Source organism: Anopheles merus, chromosome X (genome assembly GCF_017562075.2).
Source record: "Anopheles merus strain MAF chromosome X, AmerM5.1, whole genome shotgun sequence".
Classification (NCBI taxonomy): domain Eukaryota; kingdom Metazoa; phylum Arthropoda; class Insecta; order Diptera; family Culicidae; genus Anopheles; species Anopheles merus.
Genome location: NC_054081.1, coordinates 16,503,065 through 16,529,992, shown reverse-complemented (window position 1 = coordinate 16,529,992; position 26,928 = coordinate 16,503,065). Strand labels below are relative to the sequence as shown.

The 26,928-nt window shown below is 48.9% G+C and overlaps 1 protein-coding gene across 3 annotated transcripts; it reads left to right on the top strand.

Annotated features, from left to right (window-relative positions):
* Positions 1 to 5,502: 5,502 nt before the first annotated feature.
* Positions 5,503 to 26,339, top strand: LOC121603700 (serine-rich adhesin for platelets). Of its 3 annotated transcripts, none has more exons than XM_041932813.1 (8): positions 5,503 to 5,825; positions 7,721 to 8,547; positions 16,522 to 16,571; positions 16,641 to 17,028; positions 17,109 to 17,905; positions 17,972 to 18,232; positions 20,170 to 20,439; positions 20,533 to 26,339. In XM_041932813.1, the coding sequence occupies exons 2-8, from the start codon at positions 8,452 to 8,454 to the stop codon at positions 24,089 to 24,091; spliced, it is 5,421 nt and encodes a 1,806-aa protein (XP_041788747.1). In that variant the 5' UTR covers positions 5,503 to 5,825; positions 7,721 to 8,451; the 3' UTR covers positions 24,092 to 26,339. The 3 variants fall into 3 exon arrangements, with proteins under 3 accessions (XP_041788747.1, XP_041788757.1, XP_041788767.1); XM_041932823.1 differs by having other exon boundaries at positions 5,504 to 5,825; positions 7,911 to 8,547; XM_041932833.1 differs by lacking the exons at positions 5,503 to 5,825; positions 7,721 to 8,547 and adding an exon at positions 16,332 to 16,437.
* The last annotated feature ends 589 nt before the right edge of the window (positions 26,340 to 26,928 follow it).

Below are 26,928 nucleotides of genomic sequence, written 5' to 3'. Positions count from 1 at the left end.
CGACAAAATATGTTTTCAGCTTTTTCTGAAGCTGCAATTGCTAGTTGTAACTAAATGGTGTCCTATACAATTTGAAAATATTTGATCATGCAAATACCCAAATATTGTATGAGTTGAAAAAGTCTTTGTTAAAGCCAAAATAATTTACCCAAAACCCAATAACTTTGAAGAACACAAAATTGTTTAAAAATAGAAATATAATGTTTTTAAAGTTACCAAATAAAATCAAATAATTGAAGATCATTGTGGTCAATAAAATTTCGTTTCGAATATTCATCTAAGAAACCTAGCCTAATTAAATTTTTACTTGAATATTTTGTTAGAAATTTGAACTCAAACAAAAAAATACAATAAGGTAAGTTCTTTAGACTGGCACTAAGGGTGAGATAATTTTGTTTTAATAATTATTTTTTATGGGTTTACTTATTTCCGCGGTTTTTCTCCCTTTCACACACACGCTCTCACAAAACATCGCGTTAGTTAACAGTTCGCTGAAACCTTAGGCCGGAGTCTATAAACATGTTCCAGCAACATTTGTTCAATGGTAACATGTTGAGACGTTAGCAACATGACTCTTTCTTTTACCCGTAATGTATGATTTTATAATAAACATGCGAATTGTTTTTTTTTTTGTTGTTGTTAATAAATGGGTTTTGTGACTTCTCAGACAAGTTTTGCGTCAAAATATTCATCCAGATAGAAGATAAAATGTATTTAATTAGTTGTTATGACTATGTTTATTGTTTTTCGTGATGGGCATATCTGTCACACCAAGAACTCGCACAAATTTTGTTTGGGTAACCAGTTTTATGCTACGGTGTGTTGGAAATGGTGCAGAAAGTGAGGTAAATTCACATTATTATACAAAGTTCCCTAATAGCCATGAAGGTAAACGATTTCAATAGAATCGATTCAACGATTTCAATAGTCGAGATTTCACGCGTCTCACGCGTTGTGGATAATGGTCTCCCAAGACCTGGTACGGGAACTCATTTCTAAAAACGTTCTTTTCGGCATTGCTGCATTTCCTACTAGTTGTGTTACTTCCATTCCATTTTAATTAGTTACGAACAATTTTATAGTGATAATATTATAATTCCAGACTTCCTACCACTCTGGAAGTCAGCATCAGGCATTCCAGCATGAGCTCATTTTTATTTATGTTTAGAAGATTGAATAAAGTAATTTCATCTATCAATTTCATTGTAGTTTGATTTGTAGCTTTGTTCAAGTTCATTCCAAAATTGTATGGTTTGCCCAGATCTAATAAGTAATTTGCAAGATTAAAGTCACTAAGTTACTAGAATTTTGTTGAAGTTATGACTAAATTCTTTAAAATTCATTTGAAATCAAAATAGTTGTGCTTATTTTGAAAAGTTTGTAAATTACAATTTTGTAACAAAGAATTCCATGAGTTAGTTTGCCTAGAAGGTTTCGCAAAAAAACCTCATTTGTATTAATTAGACGAGATGGTCGAACTCGTCAAATTTATTCAAGAGTGAAAAAGGTGAAAATTCAATGCAATTAATTTTTCAGCGAAAATAGAGGTTCTGTGGATATATTGTAAAATTCAATTGTAATTCAAATGTTGGGAAAGGATTCGGACATTAGCGTTTAGGGCCTGCTTATCTGTTGACCTGTAGCTGTTTGGTAATGGAAATACTAATTTGCTACTGCTACTAAATGCTAATTACTATTTGGTACAAAAATACTACTACAGTAGCAAAATTCTTGGATGGTTTGTGTTCATCCTTTGGCAGGATTTCTGTTTAATGTCAAGTATCTAATGTTAATGTATGTAAAAGAAATGTTTAATGTGTGTTTAATGTATGTAAAAGAAAATGTGTACAGCTTGTTCCTGAGCTAAGCGGCTTTCGGCTTACGAGGATTCCAAGATATGTGATTTTCTAAATTTGATAGCTAAACTATAAAATCAGTACAGAAAAATGTACTGTAAAATTTTCTCCAAGAATGTATGTATTTATTTTTTTATTATTATTCAGTAGGGACGGTGCGGCCGTATTGCTCCAAGAATTGTCAAATACAATATTGCTTTTTAAACCATTTTCAAAGCACTTGCGTGGTTATCACACACGGCTAAATACAATTTAGCAATTTAGAAATTATTTTCCCTTTTACTATTGATGTGTCAAATCAGTACCATTGGCGTATCTTCGAATCCACGTATAAAAGGTACCGCGTATGTCAGGATCTTCCTGTATTACCATGCCGGATAGATTTTAGACTAGTCATAGTAGTCACAGTAACCGCTCATTGCAGCAGATGTCAGTCTTTAACAAGCACGGTGGCAACATATACAACATCGTGAACGTGAACCAAGAGAAAAGGAAATAAACATTATTTTGAACATTTAATGAAGATTATTTTATAGCTTTTGTTTGCACTTTATCGCATTATACTTTTTCATTGTGCCGGGCATACAGAGGTTCCCTTGGTACGGACCGAATGAAACGCTTTTACAACATGATACGCTGCAAAGTTTCGGGGCCGAAGGAAAGAACATACCGAATTAGAAGCGATTTCATAACGCTATCTGTATGTTGCTCACCAATTACATGGACGTTTAAAGGAAAGCGCGTTCATTATTATGTTAACCTTTAAGTTGGCAACCGGATACCCGGGTATTTTTTTCAACTTCGAACTGCAATAACTTTTGATTCATTGCTTTTATTGACCTGAAATTTTCCGTAGCCTCCAACTTTTAAGTTATGATTTTTTGGTGCAAAAGTTGTAATTTTAAACAGCCTGTAAGTATTTTATTTTGATTTTTTTAACTTTACCACGTAAGTTGGCAACCAGCATACCCGGGTATTCCATACATTTTGTATGGAGAATGACGTTTTTCTTCTTCCTCTTTTCGTATTGTGCTTATTTTTGAATCAAATTCAGGCGATTCCAAATTTCAATTTGACCGTTATTTTTATAATAAAATGCAAATAATTAATGAATAAATGAAGTAGAAGAGAATATATGATCGGCATTACTTGCTTACAGCATTAAAATATAGAAAGCATTGTTTACCTATGAAAATCGTTAATTTTTTGCATAAAAACGTGTGGAATACCCGGGTATGCCGGTTGCCAACTTACGTGTGTAAATCTGGTTGCCAACTCTACGGTTAAATAATATTTGCTATCGTAGCACAAGCGACCGATCAGCTAAACACTCCCGAGCATCGTCTTCGGGGGATCCGCGAGCGGCAACCACATGCTGCAGCACTTCGGTAGGCGTGCAAACCGTCCTTAATCGTGCATATTGACACAAATACTCCCCATTTGTTACATAGGGGATAACATATGGGAGCATAACGTAAACAATAATGCACAGCGTAAAATTGCTAGATTTTTTTTTCGAGTCGATGTGGTTATGAAATTCTTTGAATGCGATGCAATGTCGGTATTAGAAATACGAGCGCATGCTGTACAGTGTTCAAGAGAAAAAAATAAAGAAATGCACATCAATGTGAACTATCTCGTCCAGAATACGCTTTCCGCATAAGCATGAGCAAGCATCGCTAGGCAAAGGAGAGTGATTAAAGTTCGACAAAGCTAGCTCGAAAAACAGCTGACAGTTGCCAAAACACGACGGACCTAGACAGCCAATGTACACAGCCCATAACGCCATAAACGCACTGACACACCGACAAACGAAATGTCGTAGACAGCTAGGCTGGGGAGTGACTTTTCCCGAATCGCTGGAACTCGAAACCCCAAAATAATAGTTGAAAAATACACAATTACGCGATGGGATTTACATAGAATAATCATCATTGAACGTTTGGATGTAAAATGTACTGTTCGGCAGGTACTATTATAATAGGTCGCATATGTTTCGATTAAATTGTGCTGAGAAAACTTCACATGAAGCAAACACATCTCGTTTCTAGTCTTCGGCCTTCTCTTTCATGCTCCTCTCTCGCTCGCTCTTCCTCTGATCAAAACGCGCTATAAATGAAAGAAAGAAAAACGCTCAAAAGTTCCTCACAGGACAGCGAACTCGGCACTGTGTAGGGCTTGGATAGAGCGAGCATACTCTATAGATCTCACACACTCTCTTTCTCACACACTCTCTTCGCCTGTTCTGTAGCTGTCAAAATGTTCAACAGCGTACCAAAGGCCAAATTTGCAGCGACTCACGCGCTTCCCTATTTGGTGCTGAAGAGTAAATGAAATGACCATGTGTACTCTAGTGATGGTCATTTTCAATACATACTCACACACACACACACACACACACACACACATACAATTGGAATCGCTTCCAAATTACTCCGCCAGAAAAGGTAGCGGCTCCGGAATGGTAGGTGCAACCTTCCAAGCTTGCAACCGGCCCGATTCGTCTGACCGTCAATTCCGAGCGGCTCTGAATGGCTCAGACGAGTTGAATGGAACCCAAGCACTTAAAAACGCAGCGATGTAGAACGTTTTGTAGCGCCAAAACTAGAAAAGCTACAATACGTTCCACATTGCTTGAAGTCACTTGAACTTGAAGTCAGAAAGAATGTAGCAGATGGTGGCACAAGATAAGAGCAAAAAGATGATTTTGCAAGCGCACACACATACACATACGCGCCCGCGCATATTACCTCTCTCTCCTCTTCTCTCAGATCCGCAGACCTAATTTTAGGATACTTAGTCCATCGCTAGCGGCGGAGTCGATGTGTGCCGTCGTGTCTGTTTTATGGGTTTGGTGGGCGAGACTTTTTCTTCGCACCGCACCAAGTCGCCGAATCGGTGGGTCAAAGTATCTATTTTATCACAAATTCTTGATTTTTTTTTTAGAATTTTATTTTATTTTTCCGAAAAAATCTAGCCAGTTTAAATCAACTGAATTTTTGTCACAACTGAACGTTATGACAATGATATAAGGTTTTTTTTTTTCAAATATCCTTCTCAGATTTCTCGACATTGCGTGTCGTATTGAACTATTATTACTCAACAGCACGGATAAACGGACAGCCGGACAAAAATTTACCCGTATAAACGGCGTCCCATTGTAGAGCGAGAAAAACCTCTTATACTCGGATTCGGAGATACACGGTTTTATAAATTTAACAGTTATTTGAGCAAATTGTCAGTCCGCATTAACCGTCCGTATCTCGAGGACCGTCTATAATTTGTTCTTGAATTTTAATAAATATCCAGTTGGGCACTATCGGTTTGATTTAGTTGGAATCGGATCCTCACGGGAGCGGTTCGGAGTGATGGGTGCGAATCCGTGAGCCTATCACTAGTGTACCCATGGCTCGCTATACAATTACGATTGCCAGTAGGCAAGACCAATCGAGAGAGAGAGAGAGAGAGAGAGAGAGAGAGAGAGAGAGAGAGAGAGAGAGAGAGAGAGAGAGAGAGAAAGAGAAAGGGGAAGAGAGACAGAGAGAGAGAGAGAGAGAGAGAGAGAGAGAGAGAGAGAAGGAGAGAGAGAGCGAGTAAGGGAGAGAGACACCAAATTGGCCAGCACCATCTTTTACCCCCGCGGCCGTGCGGTGCGTACCGAAAGCGCAGAGGGAAAGAGCGAAACGCACACCAAAGTAAAAGGGAGCAGCGGCAGACGTAGAGCGTACGTGCGGATGCGTGCCAAAGTGGGCCAGCCAGTATCTTCAGCAAAGGGAACTGTCAAGATGGCCGTCGCCAGTTAGTGCTGCCGTGTTGCTGTGTGGTATTGTGTCAAATGCAACACACCGCCCGAACCAGTGCGGACCACTCGAAGTGATCAGAAGGGAAAAGCGTTCCTCCCCGTCCCCTTCCGACCCAATCCCCGCGTGCGCGCGCGCGCGCCTGTGTGCAAGAAAACGGCTGCCGAAGGTCTGTGCAAGGGAGGGGAAAACATATTTACAACCGGACACAAACACACATAGCACATATACGATACACCCGCACCCGTACCAGCCGTACCCGCCAACCGGTCAACAAACCTACGTGCAAAGGGTAATAAAGTTCTCGCGAACAGTGCAGTTCCCCCACCACCCGCCTCTCCCACGAGGCGTTCCGTATGACGACGACGACGACGGCGACAACAGCGGAGCGCAAAACAAAGGGACAGCACGGGCGGGGAGCAGCTAACGTAAAGGCGTAACAAGTAGAAGGAAAAGAGCGTAATTTCCGAGCAGCTCCCGTGTCCCCGCGTGTGTGTTTGTGTGTGTGTGTGTGTGTGGATGCAGGCAGGCAGACACAAACAAGTCTGACGGCGCATCCAGACGATCTTCTAGCAGTGCAGGCGCCATGTGCAATAAAACCATTCGCGGCCAGCACACAGCACAGCACGGCAAGGAACAAAGGGTGAAAGGAACGGTCCGAGTGCAGTGAAGTAAATGCAAAAAAAAAACAAAAAAAAAACAGTGTGTCACCAGCAGCCTCGTCGCTGCATTGCTCTCCCATTCCCCACAAAAAAAAAAAAACACATACAAGGTACGGGTTCGCTATACGGAAGGGAGCAGATCTGCGACAGTGTTTATGTCTGCCCTAGCTTGCACGTCTGCACGTGTCTCTGTATGTGTGTGTGCATTTGTGTTTGTGATTGTGCGTGAAAAGTCGTGTGGAAAAGTCGTGTGGTGCGCCTCGAGGAAAACAGCGGCGTAAACCAATCAGCCAATCAAATCTGCCCCCCCCAGCAAAAGCCCAGAAGGAAGCGAGAAAAACGCCGCTCGCTGTCGTGTCCGCATGTGTGACCGCCAGCAGCACCCGTGCTAACCATCCGGAGTACTTCTCTGCCCACATACACACACACAGAAACATACGCTCGTAACGTGGTGGTCCATTGGCCAACACAAGAAGAGGGCCCACCAACAACAACAACAACAACAACAACAACAAGAGTCTGCAATCAACAGCAAAAAAGGCACGGTATGGAACAACAACAGGGTCACCGCGCCAGCAGAGTGTCGTGGTGGTGACGGTGCTGGTGAGGGGCTAGGGGCGGTAGCGCAAATTAAAAGGAAAAAGGAATCGGCGGGGATTTGGAGTTGCAATCAAAGGAAGAAGAAGAAAAAAAGCCAGCACCCGCTTCCTTCTCCCTCCGCCCGTGTGTTTTTGTTTGTGTGAGTGTGTGTGCGTGTGTGTGTCTGTGGATGCGTTTTGCGAAGCATGGACAGTGTGGTGGTACGCGAGTACGGCACCACCAGCAGCAGCACCAGCCGCAGCCTCCTCGGCTAATGTGTGGGCCAGGCAAGGCAAGCGTTCGTCCCAGCAGCAGTCGGTGCCCCACGATGGGTGTAGTAGCAGCAGCTGCCGCGCTGCCAGCCAGACAGTCACAATAGGCAAAAGGTCGATTTCCGCGTGATTCCTACGTGTGCGTGCGTGTCTGTGTGTGTCTGTGTGCGCTCCTTTCGTGCGTGCGCCGCGCCGCGCTTTTTGTGTGTCCCCGTTCTCCCAGTGTGTGTGTGTGTGTGTGTGTGTGTGTGTGTGTGTGTGTGTGTGTGTGTCTGTGTGTTCGTTTTTTGTGCGTGCCTGTGTGTCATTGTCCTGTGCAAGGAGCGTTGCCCCCGGGGGATCACTGCCATCCGCCCAAAACCCGGGAGAGCTGTTCGGGCGCCATGCCGCCATTGCCCCAGCGGTGCGTCCACTCCTTCCTCCGTCCGCTGGTTGCGGTTCCGTGCCTAGCCATGTGCGCGCCCGTTCCTGCTGCTGCTGCTGTTGTTGTGCTTTGTCGCGTATGACCCATATAAAAGTCGCAACGGGCCAAATCTCATCCTCCTCATCAGCGACCAGCAGCAGCACCCTAGTCTAGCGTGTGTCTGCGTGTGTGTGTGTTTTTTTGTGGTGCCCTGCCCCCTGGTCAATCCCCCAGGCATACGGAGTGAAAAGAAGAAGAAGAAGAAGTAGAAGAAGCAGTAGTGCAGCGCGCTACAAGTCGCTACAGTGTTGTATTTTGTGTATTTTTGTTGTTGTTAGTGTACTTGTGTGCGTGTTTGTGTGCGTGATGTGTTGTGCGTGTGCCGTAGCTGCTGCTGCGGCCGCTAGGAATCCTGCCCGGGGAAGCGCAAGGCGGGAAACAGGGCGGCAGACGAACGTTTGGCAAAGACGCTCCAACCTCAGCGAGTAAACAACTCCTCCGCGATCAACAACAACAACAACAACAAAAAAACGCCAAACCAAAGTCGCCGTTTTGTCCACACTCAACCGCATCGAACGAACCGGCTCCAAAAACCTGCCAACCCCCAAGCACTACTGTCCCCCAGAGCCTGTCCCCTGTCCCGCAAAAGCAAAAGGGACACCGGCAGTCAACACCGCATGCACGGGGAAGTGTGTTAAAACAGAAAAAAAAAACGGAAACGGCCGACCAGAGACAACTGAAAAAAGACTCACACACGGCCGAGATCCCTCCCTGGGCACTCATAGAACGAGTAAAAGAGAGAGAGCGAGAGCGCGAGCTTGTACGCGTGACTGTGTTTTAGGTGTGTGCGTAGACGGGGCGACACGGGGAGAGGCGCGCATGGTGGTGCTGATGGCATTGGTCACAAGCCCGATCAGCAGCAGCGGCAGCAGCCCCATCAACAACAGCAGCAACCAAGACGGCACCAATAATACGGTAGGTAGAGCACACCCCAACAGAGTGTGGAGGGTGGGAGGAGGAGCCCAGGGAGGGGGATAGATTTAACGCGTTTCGTTTTAGGCAAACCCGAAGACACGCCATTTTCTCCTTGTTTGGCGTTTGGACGCACGTTGGTTAACGGTTGCACCGTGTCGCGGCCGTTGTCCTTGCTGCGGAGGAGAACGGGAATCGTACCCCCTCTCCGGGTCGGCCTTGTCCGGCAGCTTCCCAACGCGGCCGTCGGTCAATCCCGATTGCATCCTTGCACCCGTTTATTCCAAAGCACCACCAACACGGGTGTGTGTGTGTCGCCCCCCTTCGTGATGATCTCACCGGTGCCCTTGATGGCGGCACATTAAGGCATGGGACGTTTTGGACATCAGTGAACCTGCGGACAAGCGGCCATTGCAGGCAAGGAATGTGGGACAAACTGGGCAAGAAGAGAAATCTGTATCGCCCGGGAATCCGGTTTGTTGCCGCAGCGGGACCGATGCGGGAATGATAGCTTGGCACACACACGCCGCACACGTTTGCTGTTGCGAAATTGCACCACCATCCGCACTGGAAACCACGCTGGCGCGCGCGAGAAACCAAAATCCCAGCGGGCCATGCTGTTTCTGTTCGCTGATGACACGGCCATTGCAGTTGCAGGAAGGAATACATGATCGAGCTAAAGAGCAGATTGCAACGCTGTGTCGATATCAGCCTAAGATTTGCTGCAGATTGGAGGATCCAAATCAAATCCATCCAAAACCTGGGCAATTGTCTTTCCCCGTTGATTAAAAAAAAAAAAACGCTGACTCCACTTCTGAGTCTGGGGCTTACAGCGTTTTACAGGGGTTCTCATAATTGTCAGACACTTCCTTAATTCTTTCCTTTCGGAAGTGAACTTTCCTTGTTGGAAATTGGACTCTATGATACGCCTTGGAAATTGCTATTGGAGTTGTCCAACAAAGGCGCTATAGAGTCCAATTCCCATTACATTAAATTCATTTCACGTATGAAAGAGTCAATGAAGTGTCCCACTCCTATGAGAACTCGTGGAAAACCCTGTATTGTTGATGGGACGATGGTCCCATGGCCCCATGGTCGACGTCGGTCAAATGTCCGGGGGTTACGATGGACTACAAGATGATCTTCAGGGGACATGTAGAATCCATCTTAGGAAGAAGACATCTTCTTTTGAAACGGATCTATCCATTGATCAGTTGTAGGTCTTGTTTATTTCAATCAAATAAGTTGGCAGTTTATCAACAGATAATCCTACCAGTTGCAACATATATGCAGCCCTAGTATGGAAGAATAGGCCACGAGAATCCTACCGCGTGTGCGTCCCGCGTCCAAGCAGTAGCAGCAGTTGTTGCGGATCATAAAAACAGAAAATAAAACAAAAAAAAAAGACTCATATCTGCGACATAAACAACACAACAACAACAAGAGCTGCGCTTTTCTGCATTCGACACATACAAGAGGAAGATGAATCTCGAGCGCGCGCGGAGGGACGAGTTACGAGTCTGACAGAAGAAGAAAAAGAAGAAGAGCAAGGAGAAGAGAGGGAGAGAGTGGTGGCAAAAGGAAGGTACCAGCGCGCGCGCCCCTGCACGGTCAGAAGTAGGTCACCTGAGCAGTAAAAGGAGAATAATGAAAAGATTGATGTTTCCTTGAAAGTAGTACCGGGCACAGTTGACGCAATTGGGCCAAGTTAAATCCCTGGCTGGTTCCCCTCCCCCCCCCCCCCCCATTCTCCTGGTAAGGCCAACGCCGGTGATGGTCTGGTATGACGATTTCTTATTTTATTTATTATGTCGCTTGTTCCTTCAAAAAAGGTTCCCGCGCGTCTGCCGATCTGCAGCAGCAGCACAATCGAAGACTCGTCGTGCGTTTTGGATCACACCTGCGCGTTTTGAATCGTCCCACACCACCACGTCTGTGTGTTTGTGGCCGCACATGAACTTATATAGGTTGCATTTGATGTGCTCCCGCACCTCTGGAGTACTTCCTGCTTGTCTTTCCGCACGATACGTACTCAGTGCTGTAAAATTTCAGGAGCATCACGAGATATTCACCAACGAAAACAATGAACATGTCCGTGGTAGTTTGATGCTCATTGCTGATGCTCATTGAAAGTGCATCATGACATGCCGAACGCGACATACGAATGCTTGAGTCAACCGAGATACTCTGACTCACAAGCTTAGCTGAATGCCGGCGCAAGCATAATCATGACTTTTTCTGGCTGTGAACAGTGCTGCCAAATGCCACTGTTTCAGTCACCAGCACTCATGACTGAAACGAAGCTCAATTCAACTCTCGTAAAGAACTGAGATGATCAGAGGTAAGACTCAAACAGTTGGTGGACCAATCACATGCTTGATGACATTTTGTTTAGCATCCCACTCTTGACCGCTCACTTGGTCACGACATTTTCTGTCGGTGATAATCACAACATTCTTGGGATATTCTTGGCGTGTGGTCAGAAGCAGCAAAATGAGCATGCTCTCTCGCTTTGTCTGGTTTGATGGTCTGTCGGATCAAACAGAGCTAGAAACCATGCTCATGTTATTTCTTGGAACCACTCGCAGGCACCCCATATCTCACACGACTATCGCGATGATCACCGATAGAAAATGTCGCGACCAAATGACTGACAAAGAGTTGGTTGCATAAAATGTCACCAAGCATATGATGATCGCATCAACTGTTTGAGACTCACCTCACATAATTTTGTTTCAGTCGGAATTTTTCATGAATATGTCCGTGACATTTTGCAGAACTGATCTTAGTAAAAAAAAGTCATGACAAATGTGACTGAACAAGCGTTGGTTGCAAAAATGTCACAAAGCATGCATTGATCTCACCAATGGTTTGATTATCACCTTTGATTATCACAATTGAGTACGTGACGCTAACATGGATTTTGTTTTAGTCAGAATTTTCTATGACATTGACAGTGACATTTTGCAGCACTGTTCCGTACTTCTTCCGTGCTGCTGCACGTGCTCCCAGCTCTTGTAAAGCATCTTGCTTATATCCGGCGATTTCAATCGGCAGAGGACAACATTTACGCACCATAATGCCGCACGGCCTCCGGTACGCACCCGCGTGTGTGCCTTTTTGATGTGTCTGATCGGGTGCGGTGCTTGTGCGGTCACAAACACCCACCCAAGCCGGCAGGGTTGAATGGATGGTGCTTCCGGCTTTGCTGCTGGTTTGCTGTTTTGCCACGGTTTCAAAGCCCTACTATACGCAAGAGGGGGAGCAGCATCAACATTCGCACCAAAAAGAAAAACACATGCTCCACGTGTTCGTTTGATGTGTCATTGCAAGATCGGATCATGATCGAACCGCAACATGCTTGCAAACAACAGAGAGAATTATCTTCCCTATATGCACTACTATCTCTAGGAAGCGATTTGTAGTGCAGCAGCTGTGTGGGACATCAGTGGATTAGGTCGCCGATTATTTGCAAACTGCTGACCTCACCCCAAGAAACCGTTTGCGATTGCTTTTCTAAAGCGGAACGGAAAAAAAGAAAAACATTTTCCAGCCCCACTCTCCGAACAGATACATTCTTGTCTTCTCTCCCCTCTTCTCTCGTTCTCTCTGTCTCTCTCTATCAAGGGACACCAGAAATTACGACGAGAATTACGACTGGTATGGGTGCGCGCAAATTTGGTGGGAGTGAAGGGGCGATGTAGGCCGTACCACGGATAGGTGTGTGTGTGTGTATGTGTGTGTGTGTGTTTTGTACCGCCAACGGGTCTCGCCAACAAGGAAGCCGCGTCGCGCGAAGGACGATCGGGTTAACGCATGCCCGCCTAAAATTAGAATTTGTCTGCCTATATCGCAAACACACACGGGCCTGTTGTGTACGGCGTCCACACTGTTGGACGTGTTCTCTTGTTGTTGTTCGGGTAGGACAGTTCATAAGCATACACTCCGTGTAAATGATGGCAGGGAGGGGAGGAGAGAGAGAAAGATGCGGTGCGCGGGGGTCGGTAGTCAGATTTAGCCGCACGGAAAAGCGCACTCGAGTGTTGTGTCCGATTCGATTCGATCTTTTTTTTTTGTATGCATGCAATTCGTCTGCCACATTGCTTAAAAACAAATACAGAAATAAAAAACGAAGTTTTTTTTGTACGGTTAAAGGGATCGTGAGGAAAGATGCTAACTGGCCAGTTGCAGTAGTTACCAATAACCGATAGCCGACCGGCAGTCTTGTATTTATGGCGCATCTTTATTAACCGTCAATAAAAAAGCACGTGGTAGCTTGCACATGCAGATGCGGTGCATAATTGCGATCGTAAAACCATTCGCTACGTCGGGCGAATGTCCAAGCGCCGTCTTTGCCAATCCCGATCCCGGCGGACGGGATGTGTGTGTTAGTTGCAAGCTTGCATGATGCCCCACCAAGCCTTTGAGTCTGGCTTCGACCGGGAAGGTTTATGATGGGTTTTGGTTAATTTGTTGCTGAAAATTCCCTGCAGCATGCGCGTCCGCGCCGGTCAAAGGGAGCCTATGGTCGTTTTATGTGTTTTTTCTATCTCTCTTCTCTGTATAATCGTTCCGTTTTGTGCCACAACTTCGAGGATCGCCGGAGACGGCCCGCGGCAAAATGCAGCGAGGTCGGTCATTCCAATTAGCAGTTAACTGCTCGTTCGCTGCGACTGGATAGCATACAAAAAAATAAAACAAAAAAATGGAAACAAAGCAAAACTACGCTGCGGTCGTAAAATTTAAATGGCCAGCAATGACACTGGCAAGTGAGCCACCGTTCAATGAATCGATGGACGGTAATAACTGAACGACATCTTACTTTTGCTCGGGCAACCATGATTTATGATTCAGATGTGTGATGAAAGAAGATATATCTATATATGATTGTTTATTTTGGGTGGTGCATTATGGAAGAATCATTAAAAAAAATTAAAAAAAACTCTTTGTTTGAAATCTCATGAAATCTCTTACGTCGATGTGACATGATCCGATCAACAATTATTCTCCAGAATGCTCGGTCTCTAGCTGCAGCCTCCTATCCATGTAGATACACGATCTCCGTCTTGCTTCACCTGATCCAGCCATCGAGTTCGCTATGCTCTTCTGCTCCTCATGCCACACTGCAGATCGCTGTCTAGCATCTTCTTGGTGGGGCATCCGGCATCCTCATAACATGCCCCAGTCATCGTATCCCTAGAGCGTTTGCATCCTCCGCTCGAATGATCCACGACTCGTGTCCATAGACTGGACAAATAAATGTGCGATCTCACATTTCGAGCGGGCTCGCGAAGTCTTCTAGATTTCAGCCGTTGGTGAAGCCCATAGTATCTGTAGGGGTGTCCGGATTTCGTTGCTGATGACGTTGTCCGAAGTAACGACCGTCCCGAGATAGCAGACCTCTTTTACTTTCGAGATGGTCGCCGTCAACTAAAACACTGTTTCCCAGATGTTCTGAGTCTCCGGCAAATAGGTACTTCGTATTCGTCGCATTGATTCTCAATCCAATTCTTGCTGCTTCGCGATTGAGTCGGGTGTGTACGCCTCACACACCTTCGCTGTTGTCCTGCCGATGATGTCGATTTCATCCGCGAAGCCAAGAAATTGGAGAGATCGGTAGAGTAGTGTTTCTATCATGATACCGCAGAAATCATCAGTAAGCGAGATCGGTAGAGTATCGTGGCACAGATGTCGTTGTCTAGCTCCGCGCTTCGAATGACACCTTCCAGGGCAATGTTGAGGCACCTTCCAGAGCCCTGTGAGATTCGAACAATTCCGACATCAAATCGGACCTACCCAATTCCGATTCCCTGTTCGGAATCCGAATCAATTCCGGAACTGATTGCGATGCTGAAATCGATTCCAATTTCGGAACCGATTCCGGAGTTGAAGTCGGCTCCGAAATCAGAATGGGTTCCGAAATTGGAAACGGAAGCAGAATTCACTCCAGAATTGGAATTAGATCCGGAATGGAAATCAGTTCTTGAATAGGAATAAGACGTTTCAGAACTGAAATCAGATCAGATCGGGAATCTCCATGAGAATTGATCGTTTACAAGTAGAGTTGGATTCTTTGCGGACATCAATATATAGCATAATTGAACCCAAACGCTTATTCTTATGGAGATGCCGAAACCGACTGCAATTTCGATGACGATTTCGATTCCGCTACTGATTCTGATTCCGCAACCGATTTTGATTCCAGAACCGATTCTGATTCCGGAACAGCATTCGGAGCCGATTCCGGAACTGATTCCGATTTCTGAGTCGATTCTGGAACTGATTCCAATTTCGGCGTCGATTCTGGAACCAATTCCGGAGCCGATTCCTATTCTGGAACCGACTCCGATTCCGGAGCCGATATCGATTCCGGAGCCGATATCGATTCCGGAGCCGATGTCGATTCCAGAAATTTTTTCGGAAACTTATTCCGGAGCTACTATCCGGAATCGATTCCAGAAAACTTCCGAGCTAGCCGGAATCCACTCCGACGAAACTTCATTTTTTCCCTCTCTACACTGCACCCCATTCAGGGTAACCCCATAACAGTTGTATCAACTTTCCAGGAAAGTGGTACCGCTGCATGATATGACTTAGCTCATTCCGGTCTAGTCTGTCGTAGGCCGCATGGACACGGCAATGTTTTCTACCGATGAACCCCCTCCACGATGGAATTCGAATTCGATTTTCGCAACTGCTCCTGTGTTCGCAAAAAAAAAAACCGTTTCAAAGCGGCTTGACGCTCTGGCTGTCAACGCATCGCAATATCCTTTCGTTCGGCCGCGCAAAGCGTCGAGTGAACGGAACGCCGCGGGGGCGATAGCCACTCAAACGCCCCCGCGATCGGTCACGCGCTACCACCATCAACCCTACCGGCGCAGAGGAACAACGGCCACAAAACGTTACCACAGCATACGAAATTTACTTTGACCTTACCTTAGGTTTCGGTGCGGCGCACCGATGCACGCCTGATTTCGATTTTATTCGATCATCCTTGTGTGTGACGCAAAGCACTCGTCGTTCCGTGCGACCCGAACACACGCATCGCGCAAGGTTGATCGTGGTCGAAATAAATTGTAGTAATCGTAAACCAAAACAACCACAGTAAAAAAAATCACTAACAAAATTGAAAACAACACCCCTCCACACACACACAAACATTTGCAACATATGATGAATGTGCTTGTGTGTGTGTGTGTGTGTGTGTTTGTCTGGGGCTGCACGGTGTATGTTGTGCTGTGTTCGGTTGCAACATGCCCGACGAGCCTCGTGCTGTTTTCCCCCCATTTTCTTCGCGGGATGGCCTTCACGGTTCAAAAGTGAGCCGAACGGAACGACCTCTCGATTCCATACCGGCGACGATTGCGGATGTATTTGTGCTGGCCGCAGCATTTGTTGTGTCGCAAACGGCTCCCCCCGGCTGGTGACTGGTGAAGAACGCTGGTGTGTTACAGTCTCATGCTTTGTAAAATTCGCTGCTTGTGCAAAAAAAATGCTCCAACTTCCAACATTGCTTTGTGTCACCCGCTCTCTGGCGGTGTTAGATGATTAGGGGGTGGGGGCCCTAGTGATGATGTTTGCCACGATCTCGGTGTACCTCGACTCTCGAATCGATAAGGATGTGGGTAGCAGGGAACGATCATCGTGCGTTTGTTGACGACGCAGCACTGATAAAATTGCTGTGTGTGTGGGGTGGAAAGGAATTTCTTCCCGCGCGTGCACTGGCTGGAAGGCCGCTATCTCTATCTTCCCTCCTATCCTGGCAGCAGAATCGTACTTGCGAATCATCGGGGCTGCATTCGCATCACGACCGGCATAGCGAGAACATCTCTCTCTGCAACCAGAACAGTTTGCTTCAAGTGATCAAAGTTAAAAAGTGATTTAAAAATTATGGTGTGTCACATTCACTTGCATCCTCACTTTGCACTTGCAGTCAATTTAATCTCCTCTTTGTTCATCTCTTTCTCTCCTTTGCAGGACAAGAAATCAGCGCGCGATGAAGAGACACAATCGAAAGTAATCCGAGGGTAAGTAGCGACCGGCGGTTCGGTTTTGTAGTGGACGGGCTAACTAACGGTCGCGTTGCGTCATTGCAGCCGCAGCGGATGCCCGAAGTTCAGCACCAGCCAAGGGACCATCGCCTTGATGCTTGGGTCAGGCGAGCATCTTCGTGCCTCGTGCGAGGATCAACTCACGGCTACCAACATCACCGCCGCTGCTGTCGATCCGGCCGTCGACAACGCCGACAGCGGCGGCAGCAGCAGAAGCAGCAGCGCCGCGAATGACGATGCACCGGCAACGAGCAATGGGGCCGACGGTGGCGGCATCGGCACGGCGGACACCGGCGAGGGCAAGGTGGAAGGCAGAGCGCCCAGCCGACCGGCGTCCTCGTGCAGCAGCGGCAGCAGCTCGTCCTCCTCCGACATTCAGCAGCACCTGCAGTCCATGACCTGCCTGCTCCGGCCGGAAGAAACGCTCAAGATGGTAAGCGGGGAGCGCTAAGCGCATTCTGGTAATAATATTCTGATCTCTCTCCATCTCTCTCTCTCTCTCTCTATATACAGGCGGTGAAGCTGGAATCGTTGCGGACGGGTCGCACCCGATACTTGGTGGTGGTGTCGCGCACCGTCACCAGCAAGCGCCATAGCACCGCCGGCACCACGCCGTACCATGGGGCGAGCGGTGGCACCAGTTCCTCGATCGGTAGCAACGCCGCCTCCTCCTCCACCTTGCAAATGGTCGCGGCGGCGGCGGCGGCGGCGACACCACCCGCCACGTATGCCACAGTTGCGTCCCAGCAGTTCGGTCGCGTCAGCTCGACTGTGCCGTCTGGGCAACAGCAACAACACTTGCGCCACAGCGGTAGCAGCAGCAGCAGCAGCGAAACGTTTAACGGCAGCGACACGTACGTGTCCAGCCTAGACAACTGCGTCCTGAGCGTTGGCTGCTCTGCCGGTGGCGGTCGGCTACCGCCCACCGGTGGCAACGCAGCGCCAACGTGCAGAAGCGATCAATGTGATAGTAAAGCTAATAGTAGGTTAATCAGTAGCACGGTAAGCGTGGACGCGGTAACGTCGCCAGATTACGTCGGTGTGCCGTTCGCTTCCCCGAGCGGTGTTGTGGACGATGTGACGACGATCGGCGGCGATAGGCGAAGCTGCGCGATCGATTCGACGTGCTTGTACGAGCCCGGTGAGCAGCAGCTGCATCCAGCCAGCAGCAGCACCAGTGCCATCCCCGTGGAAGGAGGGAAAAAGCTCGAAGAGTCCTGCCTGCTCGGCATCGACTGCAACGAGCGGACGACGGTTGGCTTGGTGCTGAAGGTGCTCGCTGACACATCCATACGGTTAGACGGTGACGGGTACGTGTCGGTGTTTCTAATGTGTTGGCTCTATTTACTAAGTACCCTTTGTTCTTCCGTTTGCAGTGGCTTTAGCGTTAGCTCCTGTGGCAAGCAGCACATCTTTAAGCCGGTGTCGGTACAGGCGATGTGGTCGGCGCTGCAAACCCTGCACAAGGCCTCGTTTAAGGCGCGCGAGCACAACTTCTTTGCCGGCGGCCCGTCCCACGACTGGGTGGCGTACTACGAGGCGCACATCGACTCGGACCGCTCCTGTCTGAACGAGTGGAACGCGATGGATTCGCTCGAAAGCCGCCGCCCGCCGTCGCCTGGCTCGATACGCAACAAGTAAGCGACTGCCAGCCGGCGCAACTGCGCTGCTTGTGCAGTAAAAATTGTATTGTCTGCCACCCAGAGTTGTGCAATATGTAATACTTAATAGCTAGGGAAAAAAGGATGAGAGACAGTAGATAGGGTGGAGGATTCGAAGAGACGGGAACGGAAGCGGGACAAAGGAACGTGATGGTCAAAACACTCATGCACTAGATACAATGAAGCGCAGGCATTTAGGCAGGGATCATTCTCGCCACTGTCAATGTCATAGAAAATGCTGACTGAAACAAAATACATGTCAGCGTGACGTACTCAGTTGTGATAATCAGAGGTGATGCTCAAAACGATTGGTGTGACCATGCTTCGTGACATTTTTGCGACCAATGCTTGATCAGTCACTTAGTCATGACTTTTTTTACTAAGATCAGTTCTGCAAAATGTCACTGACATAGTCATAACAAATTCTGGCTGAAACAAAATCATGTCAGCGTCACGAGCTCTACTGTGATGATCAGAGGTGAATCTCAAACAATTGTTGCGACCATAACATGCTTGGTGACTTAGCAACCAACTCTTGGTCAGTCCCTTGGTCGCGACATTTTCAGTCGGTAATCATAATGATAGTCATGCTGGCGAATGCTTCCAAGAAACAACATGAGCATGGTTTCTCGCTCTGTTTGACCCGACAGATCATCAAACCAGACAGAGCGGGAAAGCATGCTCATTTTGCTGTGCAGTGTGCATTGAGACCACACGCCAAGTATATTCCAAAAATGTCGTGAAAATCACCGACAGAAATATCGTGAGCTCAACAGAAATCACCAAGTTAGTAATCAAGAGTTAGGTGCTAAACAAAATTTCATTAATCATTTGATTGGTCCACCAACTGTTTGAATCCCACCTCTGATCATCTCAGTTTTGTACGTGAGCTGATTTGAGCTTCGTTTCAGCCAAGAGTCACTGAAACAGTGGCATTTGTCCACCCGACAGACCAACAAATGGTGGGGAGAAATGATGTTCTATCCTGACAGAATATGTACGGTTTGCAATGTATGAGCTCAACCAGGATAACAATGGGTTGCCAAATCCCATTTTTTTTTCCAATTTGCTACTAGCAAACTATGAGGCAGACCGCTTTGACCGACTATGCGGAAAAGCCGCTTTGAAATCGGTGTACATTGCGTCAACTTGACGATTGCATGCAGTGTTAGACATTAATTTGGACACCAAGCACATCAAGTTGGTCGTGGTGGCGCGCTTAGGAATAAGACCATGTTGGTTTTGCAAAATATAATAGGTTCTATACACAGGGGTTCTATTATACAGGGGTTCTATTATACAGGGGTTCTCATAGTTGTGGGACACTTTACTGACTCTTTCTAATAGGGAGTGAATTCCATACGATGGAAATTGGACTCTAAGGCACGCTTTTTGGAACCTTCTTTGGTAATTACTATTGGATTTGTCCAACAATAGTGCTATAGAGTTCAATTCCTATTAAAATAAGTTCATTTCACGCAAGAAAGAGTGAATAAAGTGTCTCACAGCTGTGAGAACTACTAGAAAACCCTGTATCTTCAACTATGTTCACAGTATTGCAAGATATTGCATCACGTGGAGTGTATGACAAGCCTTCAGATTAGGACACTGGGCCAGAGCTTGGATCCACAAACACGCCGGAAAAAATGTCTAGGAAAACAACTTACAGCAGCTGGAGGGTGTATCAGCCACTTCATCGCCAAGGGAAATTATATATTCGATATGTAGCGGCAGCATACTTGTACATTCGAAGTGCATGTTGATATCAAGAATTTTGTATAAGCATGCTGGGTTCGTTTCGTGTCAGTGCGTAAAGTGTTTAAAGATCGGTTAGACCATATGGGATTGGGAGGAGGATTGAGGGAAGGACAGCAGAGGGCTGAAGCTAAAACCAACGTTTTCATTATTCGCAGACCGACCGAACGAGAGGAAACGGAAAGTGTGATACGCTCGAAGCTGAAGGAGGTGATGATGTCGGTCGATCTGGACGACGTGACGTCCAAGTTCATCCGTGGCCGGCTCGAGGAGCTGCTCGATATGGATCTGGGCGAGTACAAACCGTTCATCGACGCGGAGATGCTCGTCATCCTGGGCCAGATGGACGCACCGACCGAGATCTTCGACCACGTCTATCTCGGCTCGGAGTGGAACGCCAGCAATCTGGAGGAGCTGCAGCGTAACGGGTAAGTAACTCCCCGCATAACGTGATTATGATGTTATGTGAACTCGCCCAACACCTACACCCTCTTTCGCTTCGCTCAAAACCCTCCCTGCAGCGTCCATCACATACTGAACGTGACGCGCGAGATCGACAACTTCTTCCCCGGGCTGTTCCACTACTGCAACGTGCGCGTGTACGACGACGAGAAGACGGACCTGCTGCGGCACTGGGACAACACGTTCAAGTTCATCTCGCGCGCCAAGATGGAGGGCTCGAAGGTGCTGGTGCACTGCAAGATGGGCATCAGCCGGTCCGCGTCGGTCGTTATTGCGTACGCGATGAAGGCGAACGGGTGGGACTTTGGACAGGCGCTGCAGCACGTAAAGGAGAAGCGGAGCTGCATCAAGCCGAACAAGAACTTTCTGATGCAGCTGGAAACGTACCAGGGCATGCTGGATGCGATGAAGAACAAGGAGAAGCTGCAGCGCAGCAAGAGCGAAACCAACCTGAAGCTGACCGGCGCGAAGGAGGGCCGCTCGCTGCCCGGCAGCGAACCGACGCCCCTGATACAGGCGCTCAACGGGGCGAGCAGCGGTGGTGGTGGTAGTGGCGGCGGTAAAAAGCACACCTCCTTCCCGATCGTGCACGCGCTGGGGAAAGAGGCAGCCGCTGCGGCGGAGAAGGCAGCAGCTGCGCCAGAGGAGGACCCGAGCGCCGACGGCGTGGATGAAGGTGATGCCGGCCCGTGCCGGGGTCGAACGCGCACACGACAGCTGAAGGTGGGAGCATTCGGGCAGCAGCCAGACCATCGGCAGGGCGAGCCGACGTCCCATCCCGTGCCCTTGGGAGCGGCAGCGTCCGCCAGCAGCAGCAGCCCGCCCGGCCCGGCCTCGACAGCGAAGGCGGCGGCGAAATGTTTGGCCAACCTGTACCTCCCGCAGGGCCCGTACAAACCGTGGAGCGCCTGCGACGGGCGGATCTGTACGCGGGCGGCGGGTGCGCTGAAGCGCCACAAAAGCCTGTCGCCCGAATCGCTCAATCCACGCTGGCCGGACGATGCGGAGTTTGCCGGCTCGTCGCTAGCGTATGCGGAGCAGCCGTTTGCGGACGCGAGTAAGGCGTCGCGCACCCGCACCATGCTCGAGCTGGACAGTGCGGGCGACGCGGGCGGACCGGCCTCGGCGTCCGGGCGGCGCAAGCAGCAGAGCTACTCGCTCGAGCACCTGCACGGCGGGGCGCTCGAGATGCGGTCGCCGTGCACGCCCGAGACGAAGACGATAAGGATGCCGTGCGGCAACGGGCAGAACTACAGCGTGTCGCCGAACCAGATAGTGCACTTGCAGGACAAGATGCCGTCGCGGTCGGTGCGCCAGCCCGGTACCTCCGTGAAGCCTGCCCTTGCCGGCAGCACCACCACGCCGAATCGAACGGACAGCTTGCTGCGGAAACTGTTCCCCGCCGGCAGCAGCAGCCACGTGGGAGCCGGCCAGGAAGCTGCCGCCGGATCCTCGCCAGTGCAGTCACTTACTACAACAGTGCCATCCAACAACACCACCACTAGCAGCAGCAGCAGCAGCAGCAGCAGTAGCGTCATCCCCTTGTCGTCGTCTGCGTCTACTGCCTCGTTGCCGGTGTCCACGGTCAAAACAATCGTCAGCGAGCTGGAGTGTAACAGCGGTAGCGCCAACATACCGATCGCGCCGCCACCGCTGCTGACGGACCCGGGCGCCGCACTGGCGGTCAGCGTCCCGATACCGATCGCTTCCGTGGCGGCGGAGGCTGCAGCAGTCGCCGTTGCCTCGGCAATACGCGAAGCGTCACGCAAGAACGTCGTGCTGGACGGTGGTGCGGATACGCCGCTCACAGCTGCAGCGGACGCGAACAGTTCCGCCCAGTGGGATCCGGGAGAAGCGATCGCGCCGTCGGCCGGTGAGATTAAGACCGCCGAACCACCCCCGATCTGCTGGACGTCGTCCGCGCAAATCATACAGCAGTGCAGTGGGACGGCAGCGTTCGTGGAGCCGGTCGAGCCGGCAAGCAGCAGCAGTGTGGAGGTCTGCGGAGCAGCGGAGCCCGTGGCGGAGCAGCAGGGCGTTATGCGCCAATGCTCCTGGAGCAGCTGCGACTCCAGCTGTGCCGGCATCGTGGACGGTCCCTTCGTCGCCTGCTTCGGCCAGCGGTGCGTACCCGCCGGCGGTGGGGCTGCCCGAAGCGGCAGTGCGCCGCCCCCGATCGAGGAGAAGGAAGACATCCCCTGGCACCCGGGCACGGTGAAACGCACGAAGAAACGCATCGAAGAGCGTGGCTCGAACGCGGCAGCAGCGACTAGCAGCAGCAGCAGCAGCAGCACGTTGAAATGGACCGGCCCGGCCTCGGAAAAGGTTCCAGCCCCGGTCGGGCACGAACCGGCGCACAACCTCCCATCGGCCGATCCCCTCCACCTGCCAACGAACCGTGCCCGTCAGGGCATGGTTTCATCGAACTACGCTCGCCTTTCCGCCTCGGCGCCCGACTCCTACAACATGTACGCCGGCAGCCGAGCGGGTTCAACCAGCGGGCCGGCCCTGGACCCAGCGCCGGCCGCCAAACGCCAAACCAAGCTGAACCAGCAGCATTCGTTCGCGGCTGCGGTCAACCTGCTGGCGCGGACGGGCGAACCGGGCGCTGCCGCACCGTACTGCTTGCGGGTGAACGTGCGCGGCAGCACGGCCACCCGGCAGCCGCAGAAGCCGGAGGAGGCCGCGGACGAGGAGGATGCGTTCAGTGCGGGCAAGGTGCGCAATCTGAAGATGAACTTCGAGGCGAAATCGAACGATCGGCGCACGGGCCAGAAAAAGGTACGATCGCTGCCGTCCTCCCCAGTCGCCGTGCACGTGTCGATGGGCGGCCAGCCGAAGCAGCAGCAGCTCCACCAACCCATCGCCACCACGGCCACACCGCCCAGCACGGTGGCCGCGTCCAGCCCAGCGAAACCGCTGCCCGAAGACGTGACGGTGCGCGACCTGGTCGATCGGTACGAGGTGCACGGGCCGCGCATGCGGCCCACCGGCAGCAACTCGCTGTCCCGCGCCCAGCGGCCCCGGTCCGTGTTCGAGCCGCTCAAGCAGGGCGGCAAAGCGTGCGTGCAGGCGCCGGGCCCGCTGACACACTCCACGTCACAGCTGCGGCTCGACGAAACGATGCGCCCGCCGGTGCCGCCGATCGTGCGCGGCTTGGTCATACCGGCGCACGGTGCGGGCGGCGCCAGTTCGACCCACTGCAGCAACAACAATAGCAGCAGCAGCACCACAACCACCGGCAACAGTCACACGTACATCGGCGCCGGGCCCAGTATTAGTACCAGCAGTAACGTCCGGAACAACAACAACAACAACAACGCACGCTCGGCCGTGTCGCAGCAGGGTGCGGGCGGCAGTGCAGCCGAAGGAAGGGGAGTGGCGCTCAGTACGGTAGGGGGCGGCAAGCGCATGCAGCAGCATGGCCGGACGCACCCGCTCGCGAAGATTAGTCCGGGCGCGCGGCATCACCACCATCATCACATCGTGCATCACCACTACACGGTCGGGCCGCTGCAGCAGCATCGGCACATGGGTGCGGCCCCGGGACCGCCCGTGTCCGGCACGACGGGACCGGCCGCGACAACGGTCACCGCCAACGCGTACAACACGATGTGAGCACAAGACCGGAGAGAGAGAGAGGATAGCGATGCTTTCTTTCTTTCTTTTTTTTTAATACGCCGCGTAACTCCCAAAACCACACGGAGCTTCGTAGTGATAGTGAACGATGCGCCCGTTGCGTTCTATATCTTTTTTAAAATTACTTTTTGAACGATTTTTGTCATGTTCATCGATTTCCGGTCAGTTTAGTGAGACGAGGGCCACGATAGGAGAGGAGACGGTCACTATTAGGTAGCCTGAGCGATATCGTGCGAAAGAGTTGGGGAGCCTGAGGGAGTGTAGAGCATGAGCCGGCAGAGTGCCCAAGAGCCGCGTATTTATTTTATAACGCTTTATGCATCGTGCGTCCAAATTGATTCGTATATATATATATTTTTTTGGTTTTGCTCCATATTCTAGAATGTTGAGCCTTCATCATGCTGCGCGTGTGTGAGTATGTTTGATGCTGTAATTATGATTAATGTAGCTCCATTTGTCACGCTGTATACTCGATGCCTCTCTTTGCCTTTCTCTCTTTCTCTCTCTCCCTCTCTCTCTCTCTCTTACTTTCTTTCTCTCTTTCATACTTACACATACGCATACATTGTGTTATATTTTTATTGAGTCTTTCTTTTTTCTCAGACAAAATTGTGTCTATTTTAGTAGTACGCCCCCTTTCCCAGTAAGGATAACAGATGCGTTTACGTTAACGGTGCAATAGTTGCAGAACAGTGGTGAAGTTAATTTAAAGACAGAATCAAGCCAAACACAGCCACAGGTCACTCGAAAACAATGGCGTGGCATTGTAACACTCCCGTCACAATAGTTAGGTCCTGCGCGCGTCGTCGATGTTATGCGTTTAGTGATGCATGGTTGCATTTATGTTATTTTTTGTTTATTATTTTTAAATTTTATTTCTTTTTTTTTCACATACACACGCACTGTAAAGCTCTCCTCCGCCGTTCGTCTGTGTCATTCAGTTAGCATTGCCTCCTTCCTCTGTGTTTTTTAAATCCCGGTTCTCTACTCTGTTCGCACACTGGGGGGTTTTCTCTGTCCGTTATTCGTTCTTGGCTTAACTATTGAACCGATACGCTAATGCTGTGCTAGTAATGATGATTGTCGAATTTACACACACACCCGCACACATCGTGGGGATCTTGTGCTGGGTCTCCGAACTCCCGACACCAGCATGAAAGGGACGTCCAATTTATAATTAACTGATGATGATTTAATATTTAAAACCGACTGCAATCGCTTTGCTTCCGCCAGGTCATAATTCTGAGTCTGATTTTGGGCCGCGAGCCGCGCAAATGCAAACAGCCTAGACAATATACGCAATGCTTGAATAGTGTGCGCACTGCTAGAAGATACATAAACGTTACGTATTTTTATTTTAGTTGGTTTGTTTTTTTTTGTTCATTTAATTGAATTATATCTTTCATAGCACACGCCTTTCTGCCTCTCTAAAAGTCTTGAAACGTCCTAGTCAAACGAAAAACAAACAAACAAAGAATGCAAACACACACACACACACATCCAAAAAAACCGAACCAAAAACTTTGCCTTTGTTTGGCGTACATACATTTAATTTCGCAATCCGTTAAAATCATTCCAGTCAATCTATTGCAAAACATTTGTTTTACCTTAATTCCTTCCCACTGCTTTGTGTCTAGCCAGTAGTAACCGGTACTGCACTTTCTTTGTCCGGTTTTTGGTTGTTGTTTTTTTGGTTTTGTGTGTCTGGTGATCTACTTTGTTCTGTCGCGTGTGTTTCCTCCTTTACCCTTTTCTTTCGCACAAAAAGCAGCAACGCGCATCGCAAGATCGGGGAGAAGAAAACAGCGCATCCATTTAGGTTTGGTAGCCTCATTTGGTAGCCTTTTTAAAAGAAAAAAAAAATCGGAACTCACGCTGAGTGCTGCCCCTTCCGGCTAGGTTAGTAAATACGTTAGTTATACGGTTTTTTTTTGTTCTAGCTTAATCAGCAGTGAAAGAAAACAAACACTACAATACGCTCTATACTGCATTTTCCAATCACACTGCAAGTTTGCTTGTTGCCTTTAGTGATAGTGATTTAGGGATCTTTTTTTAATATTTTTATACCAGTATATGTCAAACTATTGTTCGTGTGTGTGTGTGTGTGTTTGTGTGCGTATTTGTGTGCATATACTCGTCCCTTGTACATATGCTAGGCTAGAGTTGGAAGAAGAGCGTGAATCGAAATCGAAATAACGATAAGGCTACTCAACCTTTCACCTTGTAAGAATAAATGGAAGGAAGACAACAAACAAACAAAAAACACACTTAAGAACTCGATTGACACAAAAACCCATCCGCGCTGTGTACAGTTAGTTGCTCATTTTTATCCCATTCTTGTCGAAAACAGGGAAACCGGCTAAACGTTGAATCAATAAATACTGAAAAACAAAACGCTTAACGTGCCTTTTTAAATTATTTCGCCTCTCACAAGATCATCCAGTCTCTTTCCGGCAAACAACAGCGCTGCAGCGCAACTCAACTCGAAGCGACTGTGTACACCGTGATCAATAAGTTCGGATATGAATTCGAATATCTGAAAAGTAAGAAAATCGCAGTATATCGGGTGATGTATGTTTTTGAAAGTTCCATTTCTGTACATTATTTACAGCAAGCTTTTTTGGAATCACTCCTCTCGTTTACTTTCACCACTTACCGTAAATATTTTATGAAACTGGCACAGACAGCATGCACTGATTCCACGGGTCTATCCTTGCATTTTCAGAGCTGTTAGAGAAGTCTCGATTTAAAAATCGCGAAATCCGCGTCAATCAATTTAAGATCCACGCCAATACGAAAGCATCTTGGAGATATAT